Source organism: Austrofundulus limnaeus, unplaced genomic scaffold, assembly GCF_001266775.1.
Source record: "Austrofundulus limnaeus strain Quisiro unplaced genomic scaffold, Austrofundulus_limnaeus-1.0 Scaffold1279, whole genome shotgun sequence".
NCBI lineage: Eukaryota > Metazoa > Chordata > Actinopteri > Cyprinodontiformes > Rivulidae > Austrofundulus > Austrofundulus limnaeus.
Genome location: NW_013953681.1, coordinates 41,823 through 63,266, shown reverse-complemented (window position 1 = coordinate 63,266; position 21,444 = coordinate 41,823). Strand labels below are relative to the sequence as shown.

At 37.7% G+C, this 21,444-nt stretch overlaps 3 protein-coding genes across 4 annotated transcripts; 2 read left to right on the top strand and 1 right to left on the bottom strand.

Annotated features, from left to right (window-relative positions):
- The first annotated feature begins 2,431 nt into the window (after positions 1-2,431).
- Positions 2,432-4,255, top strand: fth1a (ferritin, heavy polypeptide 1a). The gene is made up of 5 exons (XM_014031602.1): positions 2,432-2,667; positions 2,974-3,079; positions 3,289-3,435; positions 3,689-3,814; positions 3,919-4,255. Exons 2-5 carry the CDS (start codon positions 2,978-2,980, stop codon positions 4,072-4,074), a joined length of 531 nt encoding a protein of 176 aa, XP_013887056.1. The 5' UTR covers positions 2,432-2,667; positions 2,974-2,977; the 3' UTR covers positions 4,075-4,255.
- A 5,625-nt stretch (positions 4,256-9,880) lies between these two features.
- Positions 9,881-14,035, bottom strand: mcee (methylmalonyl CoA epimerase). Of its 2 annotated transcripts, none has more exons than XM_014031600.1 (3): positions 14,020-14,035; positions 12,150-12,490; positions 9,881-10,198 (listed from the first exon to the last, which is right to left on the bottom strand). In XM_014031600.1, coding segments are annotated over exons 1-3 (495 nt in total). In that variant the 5' UTR covers positions 14,021-14,035; the 3' UTR covers positions 9,881-10,045. The 2 variants fall into 2 exon arrangements, with proteins under 2 accessions (XP_013887054.1, XP_013887053.1); XM_014031599.1 differs by lacking the exon at positions 14,020-14,035 and adding an exon at positions 13,300-13,386.
- On the top strand, positions 13,386-21,412 carry mphosph10 (M-phase phosphoprotein 10 (U3 small nucleolar ribonucleoprotein)). Its single transcript, XM_014031598.1, has 11 exons — positions 13,386-13,512; positions 14,046-14,700; positions 14,782-14,945; positions 15,031-15,196; positions 17,444-17,585; positions 17,781-17,848; positions 17,938-18,075; positions 18,145-18,252; positions 19,844-19,951; positions 20,030-20,260; positions 21,197-21,412. The coding sequence occupies exons 1-11, from the start codon at positions 13,424-13,426 to the stop codon at positions 21,344-21,346; spliced, it is 2,019 nt and encodes a 672-aa protein (XP_013887052.1). The 5' UTR covers positions 13,386-13,423; the 3' UTR covers positions 21,347-21,412.
- Positions 21,413-21,444: the final 32 nt, after the last annotated feature.

The following is a 21,444-nucleotide window of genomic DNA, read 5'->3' as shown; positions in this document are numbered from 1 at the left end:
CAAAATTACTCAATAAATTTACATAAAATTAGCATTCAGACCAAAGAGTAATGTGTTATTGTAACCAACAAGACAAATGATGTCATATTTCTGGATAAGCTGATATCAGGATGATCCAGGAATCAAAATGTAGCTTTTAAAGTCAGGAATCTGAAAATGTGATTAGGTCATTTTGAACAAATTTGACTTAATCCTCATTTCGATGTGATCGGTCACATTTATAAACACAGGCTGCCAAGTTAGTTGTCAATTTTAGATTAAATAATGCAGAAAAAATTTTATTTAAAAAAAGTTGAATTATTTTTTTCCCATGTTTTCTTAAGGCAAAATGTGTTTGTTTAAAAATATATCTTTACTTTTTTGAGAACTTTAAATAATTTAAACATAATGTAAAACAATGCAGAAAATGACTTGTGTGTTGTGTTTTGTAGCTGCTGCTGAGGAGAAGAAAGAGGAGAAGAAAGAAGAATCTGAGGAGTCTGATGACGACATGGGATTCGGCCTCTTTGACTAAACCTTTTCAAATCATAAATAAAGTTTGTAAAAACTTAAATGTTGCTGCTGTCAGGTGTGTTTGCAAATCTTTGCTTTCCTGATTTGAGTTGTGATATTTATTTTATTTACCTCGGCCAAAAACATCCCAACATTTTGATAGTTTGCATTTGGATTATCTGATTTATGAGACAAGTTATGACAAGTTTCAAAGTTTAAAACTCGGTTGATGCATTTATTGCATGTAAACTGGACACGGCTGATGGCAATATTTACTGTTTTAATCAAGCCCAGGTAGTTGTCCTTGGCTTTTGGTTCAGCCTTTTGAATGAGTCATGGTGATAAACACAGGTCTGGACACCAGACACCAACACCTGCATTATTTACCGGCAGAAATTGTCCCGTTCCTGCTGTGTCAGCACCTCTGAGGAATGGAAAAATGTCACATGAAACGCTAAATTGTGCTGAATTAGTCGCTGGTTGTGTGACCTGTCAGCACTTTATTCGCCCAAGTAGTACTAAAATGCATTTTGGATTTAGATATGTTGGAAGTTTTCAGGCTATAAAACATTTTAGGACCACATGGAAACAGATTTTACTTATTAAAATGTATAAGTTAAGTTTTGTTCCAAGTTAAAAAGAATTGTAAAATATCTAGTGTGGGATTGTATTGTTTATAATTGAGTAAAATCAGCTGATGCATTTTCCCAGTCAGTGATTTTAAAAATGTAGTTGCAAAACTAGTTAAGCAGCTGCTTCTTAACCTTGTCATGCACTTCATCAACACGTGCTTTTGTTGCCATCACTACCCCACACCCTTGACGTTACAGCACACCTGGGCATTCCTCTGTTGTGACATGCAGTGTGGATGAGGAATATATGAACTGATGTGAACTTAAAAATTGATGACTTCCTGTTTAAAAAACATTTCCAGAAATTATCAGTAAGCCACTTGATCAGGAGTGTGACCATTTCCTTTGGTCACTAAATCCTGTTTTTAAATTTGCTTATGTCATTGTAAGGGTGTGTCTGATGGGGGGAGGTAAATCTAGAAAGAGCTGAGTCATGTGCTGTAATTTGAGTCACGTAAAACATGTCTGTTGTAAAGCCATGACACACAGACTTGTGACTTTGGGCTTGTAAAAAATATGATACAACTTCATTTTTAAATTTTATTCTCGAAAAAAGCTATTCAATTAGCCAGGCACAAACAAAGTCACAATTTAACAAATTTTAAATGTGTAATCATACAGTAACAAGTGGTCTATAAACAATTCATGAATAAAAACAGCGTGAAAAGTTGATTGAGACTAAATGTGAAGGTCATGACAACATTCTGTTGAGTATTTGTTCATTTATTTTTTATGTTATTTTAGTGTCATGACACTATGGACTATGACAATGTCCATCTAGGTTAAATGAAAGTATAGCCAACTATCGTTTACACAAATAAAAGTATTAAGTTTAGTTTAGTTTAAATTGTTTATTCGTTTAATTTAAAACCAAAAATTTTATTCACATTGAAAACAAAAGATATACACAGCAAAAATATATACAAATCAAATTGAAATGAAAGGAAAAAATTTAAAAATGAAAGGAGGCAGAAAGATGAAAATCATATAATATATGCCGCATTTTCTATAATTAATTTAAAGCAATAATAATTAGGAAAAGTAAATTTAAAGTTGTCCTAAAAGAATTAAATGCAAACATAAATTAACTAGCAGCGTTAAGTTGTTGACCTACGTCAGCTCAAGCAAATAAGCATAAACATTTTATATCAGTGGCAGATCATTTTAAAATATTTTATTTACAATGTTTTTTTAATGAACTGCGCATCCAGATCAAGTTGTTTACAGCAAGTCCCCGCCCTCTTCCGGAAGTGACGCACGGTCCGTCTGGCCTATATAAACGGAGGGCGCACGCTCTAAAGCTCACAGTTCATCGTTTCGTTTGTGGACCGTCAAGGTTACCTGCTTCAACAGTGCTTGAACGGCAACCTTTCGACTGTCCAGGACACCTCAGGACGAAATCAGGCGCTTCTGCTTCCTAGTTTTCCATCGAGGAACCTTGAAACGTCAGCGAAGCTTGTTCTACATTTCACTTAGCTCGAGGGCTAACTGTTTTGCTAATAACGCAGCCAACTCGAACGTCAAAAACCGACATTCAAATCAGGTAAGTGAATAAATCATGGTTCTGACATTTTTTAAACTTTAAAGTGTACTGTTTATGTATCTTTTTGAAGATTTGGTTAAATTTAATCGTATCTTACGCATCCCTCCCCCATTTTTCCCCCCCCCCCCCCCCACTCCCTTCTTGTTCTCCAGTTCTTGCGCATTTTTATTTCTAGCATTAGAACCATTCCTGAAATTAATGCTTTATCACATTTTAAACACAACTACAAATCTTGTTTTTTTTTTTTTATATTAGCTTGCCTTGTTCCCGTTTGCCAATTATTAAATTATGTGTCTTGTTTTTCAGAACCATGACTTCCCAGGTGAGACAGAACTTCCATCAGGACTGTGAGGCTGCCATCAACAGGCAGATCAACCTGGAGCTGTACGCCTCATACGTCTACCTGTCCATGGTACGTATTACTAAACTGTGCACATCTGGTCTGCTTTGTATGTAATGGATTTAATAGATGCAGGTTTTTTTAAAAGGGGACTATGTAAGCTGAAGTTTTGATTTGCTTTTTGAGTGTGATGTTGCACTTTAATTTAAAACCTGAAATGATATAAAAAACATGAAGTAGTTTATTTTAAAACCAATTAATCTTGTAAATGTATTTTGTAGGCATACTACTTTGATCGGGATGACGTGGCACTGAAGAACTTCTCCAAGTACTTCCTGGAGCAGTCCCACGAGGAGCGCGAGCACGCTGAGAAGCTAATGAAACTGCAGAACCAGAGGGGAGGAAGGATCTTCCTGCAAGATGTCAAGGTAATCAAAACCTGTAAAATTAACGATTTTTTACTCTTAAATTCATTGTGTTCGAGGCTGTTATCACAAAAGTGGGAGGAGCTGAAGAGATACAAAGGGCGTAAGTGGCATGTGCTGCTTTATCTCCTGTAACCGCTCCCTGAACCTCAGCAGAACGTTAAACTGTAAACCCAGTTTCAGGTGATTAGAGGGCTTGAACGAGGTCTTTGGTCTCACCCCTTGAGTCTCACATTGAACTGGTTTTGTCTTGCAGAAGCCAGACAGGGATGAGTGGTCCAGTGGTGTTGAGGCTCTTGAATGCGCCCTGCAGCTTGAGAAGAGTGTGAACCAGTCTCTGCTGGACTGCCACAAGCTCTGCTCCACTCACAACGACCCACATGTAAGTATTAAACGTATCTGCTCGCTGTACAGCAAACAAATCTTGAGCTGTGGTTGACAGTTCAGTGAACTCAAAGCTCTAAACCCTTTGCTCTTCTCTCTCAGCTGTGCGACTTCATCGAGACCCACTATCTGGACGAGCAGGTGAAGGCCATCAAACAGCTGGGAGACCACGTGACCAACCTGCGCCGCATGGGGGCTCCTCAGAARGGCTTGGCTGAATACCTGTTTGACAAACACACTCTGGGCGAAAGCAGCTAAATCAGATCTGCGCAGCGATGGGCTTCCTAGTCTCAGAAACTAGGAAAACTMCTTGTGTTTAATTTATTTCTGCTTCACGATTCTTTAAAACCAAAAAGCTGCTAAAGCTTTCAATCGATGCTTCGCTCATGTCACCTTGTGTTAAATAGTTGAGCTCAAATAAAAACCCTCTACTGTCAAACTTTGTTTCAGTTTTATTTAATTTGAAGTGTTTCACTTCTCTTACAGAACTGAATTTAGTCTGTTTAAAAAATGTCAATGTTTACATACAACTCGAAAGCTTGGGTTTCAGGTTCCAATTTTAAAATGAGTGGAGGAGTAAAATAACAGTTTCTGTTCCCAGTGCTGAATTATCTAAATATATGGTGCAAGCCCACAATAAGCACCTTGTTCCAAAGGCCTCAGATGTCAGGTTGTCTTTGAGATTCAGTTTAAGTTTGGAGCATGGCCCAATTGAAGGCCTTAATTTTGTCACATTTGTAAGTCAATCCTTGTAAGACCAAATCTAAACCGTTCTAGAGTCTGGACTGTCAACGGGGGAACTAAACTGAATTATCTCAGTTTCAGTGCAAAGCTGCAGGAACCGAAAACACCAGATGCTTTAGAATTTGGAAGTTGCCCAGTTTTAAAGTACACCTTGTCATTTGTACAGCTGTTGTAGCTTTACAACTAGACTAAATCCAAACGATGGCAGACACCAATGTGCAGTTATTTCTGACTTTTTGCCTACTTCAAGTTTTAGTAAATTTGTACAATTTTAAGGATTGAGCTTCTTACAATGACACGCTCTACCCCACAGCTGTGAAAGCCTCTGTTCAAAAAGTCCCACAGGTCCTCAAATGTCAAACTGTTCATTTGAATTTTATTAAAATATGGGGAACAATGCCCTAAACCAATGTAATATTCCCATAGTATTTAGGGGTTAAAATTACAATAAATGGTTTTTTAAACGGGAGGGGGTCCCTGGAAAAATTTCACCCTTGTAAGGGGTCCCCAGACCCAAAAACTGAGAACCCCTGCTTTAAATCATGATGCCACCAAAATGCTTCATAGGTTTTATTTTACACAGTTGTAAAGTACAAAAACTTTATTACTGTACTTAAGTAGAATTTTTTACTTCCTACATTTTTACTGAATTATCTGTACTTTTTACTCTTTATAAAAAGGTTAGTTTTTACTCTAATTCTGGCTTATAAAATACTATGCTGATAAATTGTACCTCCAGGGTAGTGAATTTATTTGTGGTTGGATGAGAAGTACAAATATATCTTCTGACACTAGTTTGTACACAATTGATCAGAGCTGTATGACATCTGTAGCTCAGTATGAAGATGTCTGTGGCATACATATATATAGTATATATGCAGCTAAATCAGGTGGACTAATGCATCCTAATTTTTTTAAAATTAACATTTTGGTACCGCTTTATTTTTTGGTACGCTTATTACCATGTAATTACAAGGTAATAAAAATATTAATTAAATGTAATTACTACCTTATTACCATGTAATTACATGCTAATTAGGTTACGATTTTACTATGTAATTAATTGTATGCAGTAATGTAGCACTTAGCTGGTAATGTATTACAATTCACTATGTAACACCTAAATAAGTAGTAGGTAATTTTGACAGTTTTAAAGTTATATTTGATTGCAATTAACCATTAACCCCAAAATTAATTTGCATTCTTTTGGTTATAAATATAGTGTTGAGTTACTATTGAATAGTAATTTGATTGTAGTTACCCAATAAAGGTAGTTTTACCAACAGTAGTTTTTCTTTTGTACTGTAATTACCACGTAATTACATGGTAATAAGATAGTAATTACAATTTAATTACTATTTTATTACCTTGTAATTACATGGTAATAAGATAGTAATTACAATTTAATTACTTTTTCTTACCTTGTAATTACATGGTAATAAGGTAGTAATTACAATTTAATTACTATTTTCTATTATCTTGTAATTACATGGTAATAAAGGTACCGTAAAAGAAAGCGTTACCAACATTTTAATATATTAATATGGTCATTATGGCCTTTAGAAAAAGGTCACTTCATAATAACTGTCATTTTGTTAATTTTTACTCAAAACTTTTATTACTGAAGTACATTTTATATCAGAAATTTACTTTTGACACAAAAGTACAAAAAATATCAGATACTTTAAGACTTTTTTTCAAGTAATATTCTTTTGCCAAAGTAATTTTATGGTACTTTTATTCAAGTATCACTTTGAGGTACTTTATGACACTGGTTTTACTGGTAACTGACTTCCTTTGACTGTTTCTATTATGTCTTTGCCCACATTGGAAACTTTATTGRGTTTTTAATGGAGCAGTGGGATCCATAGTTAATCTGAACAAGACTTGATTTGTTTACAGGACTACTCTACTGCGGACATTTTCAACCACAAATCTTCTGGCTTTGGTTTGCAGTTTTTGTCCACAGAGTTTTGTTCYTCTTTGTTGTCCTTGAGTTGATCCGAGACCTGCCAGGAGCCTTATTTAAGCGTGCCACAAATTTGTGCAAACAGATGTGCTTTTTTTTTGGTCTCATGTCAAGCAAAACAAACACGACTTCCTCAGTCACACGTCATCAAAACAAAAACAACATAAAATGTCACTTTCAAGTTCCACAGATGCCGTTTCAGAAAAACAATACTTTACTGTAATTTTCCACACAACCTGCTGACACAAAAGAAACATAATGCAGTGAAATTCTGTAATCTGTAAATACTGGTTGACGTTTGGAACAAGAATGTTTTTTTACAATGTACTCTGTATTAAATGTATTAAATCATTTCTTTGCAAAGTAAGCCAAAGACGTGTTTACGACTGCCTCATTACAGAAAACACTACACATTTTAACATTTATCCAGGAAAGCTGTGGGGATTTCCAAGTTAGCCAATTAAATTTTTTAACAGGAAATATAAGAAATGACTGTGAGTCAGTCTGCGTCACCAGTAATACAGTGTTGCAATTTAATCTCTTGTTTCCCTGTTTTGTTGGTGGTGGAAGGACGGTTGGTTCCTTTTTCATTCCCCTGCTTGTTTGGTTGATTTGTAGGTAGGTATAAAATGTTGGCTCTTTGTTCCTGAAATGTAACTTCCCCATAAAAAGAAACATATTATAAAACCTTGTGCTGCTCAGACGATTTGAAACAATGGATATCACTGAACTTTATTACACTGAACAAGTTTATCTTCGTTTTTGATCTTGGCCTTTTGAAAGAAAACACGGCAACTTTAGCTGGATGTTCAAATCTCTGTAAAAAGTCTTCAATTGGTCCCGATTTCCATTCACGTTTCTCCTATTTGAGTTCCAGACATATCAGTTAGTTTTATCCTCATACTAACCAGCAGAGGTTTATAAAGTACTTGAAAAAAATAACTAAGGTAAGTAAAAGTAAAATACCTTAACAGAAAATGACTTTGGTAAAAATCTGTTTCACTGATGAGAAAAATACTTGAGTAAAAGTCATAAAACTGTTCATAAAGATTGGAAAAGTAAAAGTACTTTTGCACACTATCTAAGAAATAAACTGTAGAATTTACTGAACCCCTTAACAGTTTTTGTTCCACCGGTGGACAAAAAAGGTTCAGATTCTGCCTTTAAACGTTTCCAGACACTGCTGGGGGGCTTTTATTTTGAGGACTAGGGTGTCAGACAACTTCCTGTTTCTTACCTTTAGTTTGACAACTTAAAAATGTCAAAAGGCTTTTAAGGAATTTCAGGGGCGTCTGTTAGGGGTTAAACAAACTGGTTCCACTAAACCAAGTGGAAAAAATATTCTTGCCTCATATGAACTCTACTAGGTTTAGTGAAACCAGTTGACATGACTTGGTTGAGTTAATTCAACACTTCAGTTTTTTAGAGCAAATAAACAACTGAGTTTGGTCATATTTACTTTTGTAACAATTAACTAGATGTTAAGTTCTAAAGTGAAGAAGTGAAAGTATCAATTTTAGATTTTAAATGTAAAATTAAAAMTAACAATTAAAAATACTTGGTAAAATTACAAATCCTCAAAAAAACTGTACTATATGAGCAAATGTACTTAGTTACTATAAACCTCTGCTAACCAGTCTGTTTTCTTGACATGTTCAGAAACATGCAGGTGAGGCCACGTTTTGCTGTTTTGTCCATTCACTTCAGAACCACTCCTCTAATCATGCAGTTTGTTTGTAAGTCAATGAATGTGGCTCCTTTCCCCCCTCCTGCACTCTGGCTTTGCACACTCCTGAGAGGAGACTACAGCCAGGTGAGATGATCCAGGCTGTGCAGAATCAAATCAAAAATCAAAATCAAATTAAAAACACGTTATTAATCCCAGAGGAAAATTAGAAAAGCAGATTAAATCTCAGATGAGCTCAGGCTTTTCACCTGAACAATAAAACAAACCTGCACATTCAAATGACGGCTGCACCAAACAGCTGGATAACCTTCAAAACTCATTTTAAAATCATATTGGCACAAAAACCAGACTGAGTTTTAGCTTTTAGGTTTTCATGGTGTTGTTTGTTTGGTCTTACCACTTGTTCTTTTTCTTGTTCAATAGCTTGGTCAACTTGCTTTTTTAAAAAATGTGAATAAATAAATTAGACTTGCCACGCCCCCTGCTGGTGGGCTGATAACTCGATTAGTTTGAGAGAAACATTAGATCAGGGCTCTGCAACCTTTATGATCAAAAAGGCCATTTCTGCTGCTTGTCTCACTAATAAAGTGTGTCCAGAGCCGCAAAACAAGCTGCAACTGTGAATATCAATTGATGGTCCGTGGGCCTTTTCGAGGCCTCTTTGGGAACCTTTATGGCCAGTGGAGGTGACGTTATAAAACTGAAAAAATGTACAGTGAATTTTATTATTTACTATTATTTTTACACCTCAGGACAAAAGAAAAGACCAGATTCACGTAAACAAGAAATTTTTTTTTATAATGAATTGTGTAAAAACTAGTACAACTGAACTCTTCAGGTATATTTATCTAATTCTTATTATGTAGTCTTCAAATTCTTTAACGGTAATTCTGATGGATTAAAGAGACAGATCATAGAAAGAAGATAACAGGCCGGCATATTTTACATTTTGTTTTAGTATTAATCACATTTGCATATACTGTATTTATTCATGTATTATACTAGACATTTTACCCTAAAAATCATCCATAAATTGTGTGTGGTGTGGGGCGGGGGGTATTATTATTCACAGGTTATTGATAATTACATTTTTTATGCTTTTTAAGTTCAAAAATTATGATTGTATTGTACTCGAGATCGTATTATACAGTACATGAATAAATACGGTAAATTGATTTCTGTTGTGGGTATAAAAAAACACACAAACAAAAAAAAATTCTGTTATGTTTGGCCACATTTTCAAAGAGCCAAAGCTGAGGCACCAAAGAGCCACATGTGGCCCCAGAGCCGCAGGTTGCAGACCCCTGCATTAGACATTTTTGTGTCGCCACTGGAGATAGATCGTTTAGTTATAAAGGTGTGACGCGAGCCGCGCAACGCTGAGGTTCAACCAGTGAATTCAAGCTTTTATACAGATTTGCTCTGAACTGATTCATGTTGAACTTTTCTTCAGGATCATCGATGAGATTTTCTTAAATGTCTACGCTGTAAATCTGCTTTCTGAGCTTGTTGAAGTTGCACAAATCTAATAGCGTTTTCATAGAAACCACAGTGCTTTACTGGTTGTGACCCAGAAGAGGTTTATATATATGATGTTAATTTAACTACGGTTAAAACATGTTGCACTGAAATGTTTTTGTTGGACAGTGAAGAGTCACTAAACAATCATTAGCATCACCCTTTATGGAGTCAAAACACAGCAGACTGCAATTAATTCAGACCAGAACAGGAAAGTCATGACAGGTTCCCTGGACTGAGGAGCTAATGACTGTTTTTATCCAAGTGTCTCTGGAGTTTAAAGACGTTAATAAACAGCTTCCAGGCTCCGTTCAGGCCTCCTCCAGCTCCACCAGCACACCGTCACAGTCCTTAGGGTGAAGAAACACGACCGGCTTCCCGTGAGCGCCGACCCGTGGTTCCTCTGACAGAGTCCTGATGTTCTTCGCTTTCAGGTCGGCCACGGCAGCGTCGATGTCTTCCACCTGCGCAACAGGAGGACGGCTCTGTTAATGGTTGACTTTAARGCACTTTACCCCGCCGGGGACCACAACATGGGACAAGTACAGGATCAACACAAAGTCCTCTCTGTCACCTTTTCTGGCACACGGGAGTAAAGCTCAATGCTCTGTGAGAAACACTGATAGGATTTTAGCTGCTTTTGGACAAACTTTACAGATACTGAGCAGTTTTTTTTGCAACACATACTTAAAGGGCCAATATTATGTGTTTCTCAGGCATATATTTAAATACTATACCATAATAAAGTATCTATGTCACCTTTAGCTGTTATTAAAATGCTGTTTTTATGTTTGAATAGAAAATAAACTTGTCTTCTCATCACTTCCTCTTCTAAAGGTCTTGAAATTGGCCTCTGTCTCTTCCGCTTCTGTCTCACCCATTTCGGTGTGGGGTGGGGTGGGGGGGGGGCTGCCATGATGCAGTTTACTTTGCATCTGAAAATGCATTTCCTCAAAGGTATTTTTAAGCTGAAAAGAGCTTCACTGAGTGAGAAGTAGTGGAGCTCAGCAGACAGTTAGGTTTCACTTTCAGTTTCACCCAAGAGCCTGCAGGAGTCATGGGCGGGGTGTGTGAGGAGGGGGTACGCTCTGCCATGAGGAAGTTCGGCTTAAAGACACGTCCCAGGGACGTTTCTGGTACCAAAATGCGTTTCTGGTCCCCACCTGTCATTTTGCTCCTCAGCATGGCTTCATAAAAACACTGCAGTATTTTTCAAACATGCATGAATGAGTCAGAGCAAGGCTTTGGGCATGTTTTTTATGAGAGTATAAAATTATAACATGATATAAATCTCAAAAAATTGATTTTACATGATATTGCCCCTTTAAACCACTAAACAAAACAAATTTGTTTGCTTTATTTTTAAAATACTCGTTTAAAATGCCCCGAGACTCGGGACCGACATCGGTATTGACACTCGACTGAACGTGTCACAGTTTACGTTTCAAGTGAAAAGTTTGTCAGTTCTACATTTAAGAGATTTATACGTTTTTTTTAATTATGCACCAGTAAATACCATGTTATATCTTTGATTTGATCCTGTTGAGGACTTTGTTCTAAATAAAACAAATGTGTACCCGTGGGCCTAACTAACCCTAACTCAAATTAAATTAAGTACTGCTCTTGAACCCTGTGGAGTAAATTCACAAGCCTCTATGTAAAGCTATGAATCTGAAGTTTTAGCTTTAGCAGTCATAATCTTTGTAACTGTAACTAGTATTCAGTTATTGAAGTTAAAATACACTATAACCTTTTTTTATTATTTCCAAAACTGCATATCGAATAAAAGGTAACTGGATTGGCTACAAAGCTGTGATGTCAGAAATAAGCTCAGAGCTGATTGGCTGATTCTAATCAATCACCTGCAGCTCGTGCGGGTTCACCACACATCCTGTGCTGTGGAGACTCTACAGATGAACCAAGTTGGTCAAAAGAGGTGTCAATCAAAATAAGGCAACCAATCAAACTGTTTGAACAGGCTACTGTGCAAATTCAAAGTCCCTGGTAGTGTGGGTCAGGCTGTAAAGAGGCAGGAAGTAAGTAACCACAAACTGGAAAAGTACCACGGGCAGTACAGGGTTAACAAGGTCTGTCGATTAGCAAAATATCTCATGAAACACTGGTTAAGGGTCATCATAAAACAATTAAATTTTGTAATAAAACTCAAAAGTTTTACTTGGTAAAATAAAAAAAATGATGGTCAAGCATAAAAAATGTGAATTCATGCATTCATATGTTACCGTGCTACGAGGACAAAGCGTTATTTCCTGTTAAAACAAATAAAGATGTTGCTGCTGTAAACACATTATGAGCAGAGCTTCTTTTACAGTTACGTACTGTACAGTAAGTCACCTGCTTTCATGTGAGATAATACTCAGTGTTGATATGTTGATACAACTGAACAGTTCTTCTCACCTCGATACAAATGTGGTGCAACCCTCCGGACTTGTTCTTCTGCAGGAAACCAGAGATGGGGCTCTTCTCGCCCAGAGGATGGAGCAGCTCCAGCTTGGTGTTGCCCAGCTCTACGAACACGGTGTAGACGCCGTGCTCCGGCAGGGGCACTCTGTCGCTCACCTTGGCGCCGAGCACGTCGCGGTACAGAGCCGTGGCCTTCTCCATGTCGGGAACAGCGATGGCCACGTGGTTGAGTTTACCCAGCTTCCACAGGGAGGCGGGAACGCCCCGACTGGGGGACGCCGTCGTTGAATGTGCCCTCAGGAGTGAGACGCCAGAACATCTGGAAATTCCTGCCACTGAATAAACACATTTCATTTAATACTGACTTTCTTATCTAGCCCCTTCTTTTAAGGTTAAACAATGATTTTCTATGTTTAAAAATATGCATCACTATTTTAATAAAGATGTACTTGGTATTAAAGATAGGCAGTACAAAAAAAAATAAAACATCAGAAAGTAAGAAACAAAATCTGCACAATATTTTTCCAACGTTGATGATTAATGTGTCCTTAAATGAAGAATTTGCAAGCAATATTAGTGACCAGATAGATACCAATTAATATATCCTGTGCTTTCTTTTTACCTATAAAAACAGTTGAAGTGTCTACATTGAGTGTGGGCCCGCTTTTCAGAATTGCATTCAATGTATCTGGCAAAATACTGGAGTAAACTCTTTCTAAATCTGATTTATCTGATTTGATATAAACCAAGACAGTTTTTTGTGTTTGATTTCATATTTTGCAATGATTAAGTTTAATATTTAACACAAAGTTCTTGAAGTTGTGGAAACTCCAGATCATAGAACTGAAACACAGGGATGTTTTAATTGTTTTGGCAATTGCATAGATGCGACTACCAAATGTTTGGTGTTAACAAACTTAAACTTGAGGTGTTTTGAAAGTTACTGCATATGAGTTATGTAAACAAATATTCCTAGTATGTGCCGTTTGTGCGATAATTAGTTGTTTTAAACACAAAACAAAATACGTACAATGAAACGCAGCAGTGAATAGCTAACTTTCAAGTAAAAAGTAAGTTTAAGAAGACAGAATACGTTACAAATAAAAGCGTAAAAGCTGTAGCTATTTATTTAGCATAAACCAACCTGCAACCTTCAGCGCAGCGGACGCCATGTTTTAACCACGGAACTAATCTGGGGCAGCGGACGATTTACTGCCCGAGCCTGTTTACCTGCGACACAGAGAAACAGCCATACATGTGGGGAAAACATGGCCAATAATGAAGATATGTGGACTGTGCTGGAGGACTGTGCCAAGATAATAAATGATAACACGGCACAACCAGAGAACTTTCTAAGGTAAGTGTTCTTGTGGTTTTTATTTTAAAATATATATTTATAAAAGGAGGGCTTTAGCTAGCGAACTATCGGCTAATGCTAATGTTAGCAACGAGTAAAAATTGCTAAYTGTAAGGACCTGGATTGAAAGGCTAAGTTTTATTCACTGAAACGATTTTCATATGCTTTCTGCTTAGTATTTAAAAAGTTTAACGTGCATTTTTAAATGAAAATACGAATGATAGAAATATTATAATTCGAACTATCCTAGGTTTTCTCCAAACAGGGCAAACAAGTGCTGGATATTATTATCATGATGGTAGAATGTGAATTATTTAATTTTTGGTATGACAAAAAGACTTGTTAGTGAAACAAATATCCCTTCAAACATTTTTTAAATTTGTGCATTCAAATAGAGATTTATAGATAAAGATTAAGATGACCTCTTCAAAGAGTCAAACTGTTTACAAAGTAGACTTAAAAAATAAAATAAACATTGCCTCTAAGCATATAAAACTTCTGCCATACTGATCGTCTGATGTGACCCTTTTCAGCCTTCAGGATGAAGTTGCAGCAGACTTCACTTCTCTCACCAAGACGCTGTATGACATTCACAAATCTCAGGAGCCTGCAGGCTGTAAAAGCAGCCCGTTGGCCCAGCTGGTTGTGGACAACTTTGACGAGGAGCAAATTTGGCAAGAGCTGGAGCTACAGAATGAAGCCGTGCTGAAATATTTTAAAACTGCCATTGATGGAGCTTTGGCAGACCAGACCTTAACATTACTGTCGGAGTCGGAGGAAGAGGAGGAAGAAAGGGAGGAAGAAGAAGAAGAGATGACATACGATGAAAATGCAAGTGATCCTTCGCCACGACTGAAACAGAAGCATGCTCTGGAAGCAGAAGACGGGTCAGAGGGAGACTCGGAGAATGACTCTGATTTAGATTTTGACGTGGATGCTCTTGAGAAACGAGAGAAGCAGAAGAAGGAAAACGCGAGGACAGGTTCCAAAACCAGAACGATTCCCTCTGAGGTTGACGATAGGTTCTTCAAACTGTCGGAAATGGAGTCGTTTCTTGATGAAATGGACAAGCGAGAAGGAAAAGAGGATGAAGACGATGTCAACTACTTTCAGGACCTTGCCTCTGACGAGGACGACGACCTCGACTTGGACCAAATAACGTCCTCTAAAAAGAAGAAGAAACTTGCGGTATGGATTTGACCTCGGGTGACTTCGTGTCATGGCGGGACAGGAAAAATGYAATTCTAATGTTTTTGTTTTTATTGACAGGTAAAGAGTTCCAGAAATCTCAAGTACAAGGACTTTTTTGATGCTGTTGAGGGAGAAGCAGCTGAAAGCGGCGAGCGGTCAGATGGAGCGGATGAAAGCCAGGAGGAAGGTGATGAAGAAATGGATGAAGATGATTATGAAGAAGAGGAGGAAGGCAGTGATGAGTGAGTGTGATCAGAGATGTGTCGTGTTTATAATCACCTGTGGGAGAAGCATGTTGGGGGAACGCCTGTCCTTTGTGTTTGTCAGGGACGAGCAGGAAAGTGAATCTAAAGCGCAACAGAAGAAAGTGACCTTTAACCTCCTGGGGGATGAGGACAGCGAGGGCGAGGATATGGAAGAAATCTTTGGCGGAAACGCTCCAAATGAAGAAAAATCTGAAATAAAATCTTCTTTTGAGAAACGACAGGAGAAGGTAACTGTTCTAAATGTATTTTCCATTTTTGGCTGAACCACATGTTTCTGTTGTATCAGAGCTGAAATGATAAGAATCATGTAAAATGAACTCTTTGGTCAGAAATACTGGAGTAAAGAAAACAGAAAGATGCCCAAGATTATGTCTATTTTTTTTATATTTTGTGATGTGAAACGGGAGGCATTGGGCCTCATGCAAGAACCGTTCATACGCACAGATTTGTTCTTAATTTGTGTACGAGTGATTTAGGAGAATTTGTGGCATTCAKCAATGTTTTCGTGTTCTGCGTTTTTTTTTCAGATACGAACAAAATTCACGTGTGGTCCAGACCTGTCGTATATTTTACCAGCAGTCAGTCTGCTGTTATCCAGACGGGTTTTCCTCCCTAATAACTTTATATTTCGTTAGTTTGAAGATATTTTGAGTTGAATATAAATCACACTCCATAATTATGTTGACAATAGGCTATTCTGCTTGAATTAGAGTTATAATTTTAAATGTAATAATTTAGACTAACAAAATAAATTGTCCTRCCYTCCGTTTTCTGCCGCTTATCCGGGATCGGGTCCTGGGGGCAGCAGGAGACCCCGCTCTCCCCAGCGACACCTTCCAGCTCGTCCTGGGGGGCTCCGAGACGTTCCCAGGCCAGAGGGGATACACAATCCCTCTAGCAAGACCTGGGTTTTCTCCAAAGTGCCAGAAATATTTTGAAAACATTTTAAAATGCTTATTTCAAACCCGCATCTGAGACTACCTGCGACCGCGCAGCGTGCGGGGGGGTACGGTGTGCAACAGAGTGGATTCTGAATAACTGAAAATGATTTAACACAGTTTATATTTTTTACCAGCTAATTTTATTCCACAGCTGACCTGCTAAAAATGACAGATTTTCTTTTCTGGATCTCTGATCTCTTTCAAATCCTTRATTTGTGGTCTGTATAAAGTGGAACTGCAATGCTTTGGTCTGATTTCCTCCTTATTGTAACTCCACAAGCCCCGCCCCTTTTCTCATTCTGAGGCTGTCTCTTTAAATCCAAACCCACCCCCTTCTAGCTTCCAGAGTGGTCTATTCTAGTTTGATAGAGGGGTTTACGACTATATAGCTGCACAGAAACTTTTTATTTATAAATGAAATAAAAGATGTCATCAAGGGAAGACTTGTCTTCTGACCCAGAACCAGAGGAGAATGAAGACCACCAAAATGTAGTTGGTAAGTCCAGATCTTATTTAGAATTTCTGAACAGGTTGGAAAAATCTGACCCAAACAGAATACAAAGATCTCTAAACAGCACCAACAGAGACTGAATTAAACTTTTCTGCACTCCTCAAGACTCAGAGTCCAGAACAAAATGCATGATTTGTGCACTTTAACACTTTGGCTGTAGTAGTGTTCATCAGTTGTCTTAAGTAGTTTTTAAAATGCTAAATGTTTTTCTATATAGTAATACAACATTTTAAGCAAACAATAAAAATCCATCCTGCTGACTGATGACCATGCCTCCTGGACATCGCCCCGCTTTGAGGTTTTTCGGTCACGTCCCACTGGGAAGTGGCCATGGGGCAAACATAGAATTTAGGGGTGCAACGATACAGAAAATTCACTATTTGATTCGGTTCGATACTTTAGTCTCAAGGTTCAATATTTTTTCGATGCAAAAAAGAGAAATGTCCATGCCCTGTTTAACTTGTAATTTATTTAAATTGATTATGAACATTTTGTTGAACCTCAAAAGTCCAGTTTTTAAATGAAATGTTGCTGAAACAGCAAGTTTCTCAATGGATCTTTGCTCGACAATGCAGCCTGGATGGAGCAMTCGAACACAGATCCACTGATCCCTAAAAACAGAATCTTAAGAAGACAAGTTGATAAAATAAATTTAAAAAATCTATATTGTTACTAATCTATACTGATACAAGTGTGTATTGAACAGTTTGATACGGGTACATGAATTGTTGCACCCCTAATAAAAGTCACTGGAGGGATTTTATATCCCGTATATCTGGTCTAGGAAGACTTGGGAATCCCCCAGAATTAGCAGGAGAGTGTCGTTGGGGTGAGGGGTGTCCGTGTTTTAGTTTCTCTCCGGGACCAGTTGCCTCCATGACCCAACTACGAACAAGCAGTCGAGTCTTAAAGTGAACTTCCTGTGTGTTGAGCATCAACAGCGCTTATAAAACCACTCCCACAACCCAAAGCTCTGACCAGGTGGATCTTCGTTTACCAGCTGCTGTTATTCCCCCTCGCAGATGTCGCAGAAGATTGACGAGCTGGAGAAAGCAGCTCTGACCGAGAAGCCGTGGCAGCTGTCGGGCGAGGCGTCGGCGCAGACCCGTCCAGAGAACAGCATGCTGGAGGAAGATGTGGAGTTTGAACAGGCCTCGAGGATGGGTGAGTGAAGGTTTGGGATGATGGTTTCTGAGAGGTGGAGCTGTTGCCTCTCGGTTTGCATGTTCTCTCTGCGCAGGCGTGGGTTTTCTCCGGGCTCCTGTTCCATGTTAGGCTAATTGAATGGATGGTGTCTGAGTGTATTTTATCATTTAATGTTGCAGTTATTAATGAGATATTAATGGTTTTGTTTTTCAGCCCCTGCCATCACAGAGGAAACCACACTACAGCTTGAAGACATCATCAAACAGAGAATCAAAGACCAGGTTTGTCACAGTAAAGTTTAATTTGCTTTGAAAATCATAAATCGATGTTTAATTACTAAACTGTTTACCAATATGTTTTGCATTTTAAGGCATTTGATGATGTCGTCCGCAAAGAGAAGCCTAAAGAGCAGGTGTTTGAGTACAAGAAAAGACTAACTTTGGACCATGAGAAGAGCAAAAAGAGTCTGGCGGAAATCTACGAGGAAGAATATATCAAACAAACTCAGGTTTGACTTTTGTCACTTTTATTTAGCTGAAAATGATTCAAACTTTGTAACGTCCTGTTCTCAATCCAGCAAAAAACGGAGGAGGAGAACCCGTCCCACGTAGAAATTCAGAAACTGATGGATCAGCTCTTCTTGAAGTTGGATGCACTTTCGAACTTCCACTTCATACCAAAACCAGTGAGTCTTTTTCTGCTTTAATTACCTTAAAATACCTTAAAAACTAAAAGATAAGCTTAAAGGGATTCATGATTAGTTGTAACATTAGACTTTATTTAATAAACATATATTTTAACTGTAAAATAAAGACTAAAAATACTGTAGGCTGTTTAGTTTTGTAAAATTTTAGAATATATTTTAACATAGACGGAGCCATTTTATTTACATACAAAGCATTCTGGGTAAATGATGACATGGATAGGTCCTCTGTGCAAGGCTGCTAGTGAGCTATATCCACCCTGAAGGTTAATCTTGGACAATATCTGATGATCGYCTCTTTTAAAWGAAACCAGAGAGCGTTGACAGAGAGGAGAAGGTAGAAATGACTCAGCCTGTAACTGAAAATATGGATGGAGGACAACAGAGCTGCTTCATGGAAGAAGAACCTCAGCTTAGCCTGTTAGTCTTTGCGCTAGTGTTGACGCTATATTGCCTTATATGTATTAGCTCGGCGGTAGCGCTACAAACTAACAAGCTCAACTGAGGTCCTCCATCCATATTTTCAGTTGCAGGCTGAGTCATTTTTGTGTTCCCCTCTCTGTCATGTGGATGGAGGACCTCAGTGACGAGAGGAGAATGTGTAGCGCTGAGCTAATACATATATATGGTGATAGCGTCGGGGCTAATGCTAAAGCTAACAGGCTAAGCTGAGGTTCTTCCATGAAGCAGCTCTGTTGTCCTCCATCCATATTTTCAGTTCCAGGCTGAGTCATTTCTACCTTCTCCTCTCTGTCAACGCTCTGGTTTCATTTAAAAGAGTCAATCGTCAGATATTGTCCAAGATTAACCTTCAGGGTGGATATAGCTCGCTAGCAACCTCGCACCGATGACCCATCCACGTCATCATTTACCCAGAATGCTTTGCTTGTAAATAAAATGGCCCCATCTGTGCAATATATTTTTAAACTTTTAGTTTAAACATTATAAAAACTAAACAGCCTACAGCATTTTTACAGTCTTTATTTTACAGTTAAAATAAATGTTTATTAAATAAAGTTTAATGTTACAAGTGATCATGGATCCCTTTAAAAATCCAATCCAACTTTATTTGTAAAGCACTTTTTGCACCATAGTAGATCAAAGTGCTGTACAGAATCAACATTCCAACACAGCTCATACAAAAACAAACACAATCACAATAAAAATAAAAAAACACAGAAAAAATAAATGCAGGTAATTAAAAAACAAAGTAAAAACAAGGAATAAAAAACAATGAAATACCTAAAACCTAATTTAAAATCTAGAATAAAAAAAAAAATTCTACAAAAAAATAAAATCTAGTATAAATGGACAACACAACCCTTTACACAGTGTCAAAAACCAAAGTAAACGTGGGTTTTAAGACAAGTAAAAATGCTAAATTTATTGTATTATTGACTATGTTTTTTTTTATCATTGACAAAAAAAATCACCATTGGTGAAACATTTCCAAGAAATCTTTTCAACACAATAATGTTTTATGTGTCATCATTTCTTCAGGCTTGTTGTGTGTAAACAGTGCAGATTCATCAAATCAATGTTATTAATGTTAATGTTTTCTGTCCTTGAACAGRCTGTTCCTGAGGTTAAAGTGGTCTCTAACCTACCATCTATCGCCATGGAGGAAGTGGCTCCGGTCAGCACAAGTGACGCTGCGCTGCTCGCACCAGAGGAAATCAAGGTTTGCCGTCAACACAGTGACAAACATTTATTGCAGTAGTTATTTGCAGTTTGTCTAATATGTTTGCTTTCCCTAAAGGAGAAGAACAAAGCAGGAGATATTCTGGGTGACACCGAGAAGACATCGACCGACAAGAAGCGCGAGAGACGTCACAAAAAGAAAGTGAAGCACCTGAAGATCAAGGAGAAAGAGAAGAGACAGAGGCTTAAAGAGGCCAGCATAACCGGGGAGAACAGAAAGCTCTCGAAGGCTGAAGCCACAGAAAACCTTAAGAAACTCACAAAAGGAGGCAAAGCCACAATACTCAAGGTTGGCTGTTTTTCTGTTTTATTTAGAGTGTTTTTTGCAATCTAATAACTTCTCTCTCTCTCTCTGTCTCTGTCTCTGTCTCTGTCTCTGTCTCTCTCTCTGTCTCTCTGTCTCTGTCTCTGTCTCTGTCTCTGTCTCTCTCTCTGTCTCTCTCTGTCTCATATCATCTCGTGTGTGTGTGTGTGTGAGAGTGTTTGTATGTATATAAATATTAGGGGTGTAATGATACAGAAAATTCACGATTCAGTTCGATACTTTAGTCTCGGTTCAATATTTTTTGATACAAAAAAAGAGGACTGCCCATGCCCTTCTTAACTTGTAATTTATTGAAATTAATTATGAACCTCAAAAGTACAGTTTTTAAATTAAATGTTGCTGAAACAGCAAGTTTCTCAGTGGATTTGTGCTCGAAAATACAGCCTAGGTGTAGTAGTCGAACACAGATCCACTGATCCTTCAACACAGAGAATCTTCAGAAGACAAGTCAATCAAATAATAAAAAAAATCTGTATTGTTCGATACATAGTGTGTATTGAACCTAAAGCAGTGTATTGAACGGTTCGATACGGGTACATGTATTGTTGCACCCCTAATTAATATATTAAGCTACTTTATTGTGTTCTTTTAGCTTTTATCTAATGTTTTGGTTCTTTTAAATTTAATAACTCCGTTTCACACGGTTTTTTTTTTTTCAGAGCATTTTCTCTAGTTTATTTTTTATTTTACCACATGATCAGCAGTCATCACTGCAACATTTCTGTGTCCTGATTCYTCTCACGTTTTACCTGCGTATCGCAAACAGGGTCATCTATTTTTAGCTTTTTATCTTCGTTTAGTCACCTCCCTCTKTGTGAACACACCAGGCTGTTACTTTTTACATAACTCAACATACTCCAGAAATGACTCATCTAATACATTATTCCTTTTTTCTTTTAGGATGAGGGGAAAGACAAAGCTCTGCGGTCCTCTCAGGCCTTCTTTTCTCAGCTGCAGGATCAGGTCAAGAGTCAGATCAAAAGTGTGAAGGACCAGTCTTCAAAGAAGAAGAYACAAAAAACTATTTCTGTCAGCAAACTCAAGTTGTAAGTTAATGGTCTGTTGTTGATAATCACCATTTCATTGTATAGATTCCTTTTTTCTTTTTTCTTTTTTTTTGTTAAAGAAATCTAAATTTGTGCAAAATG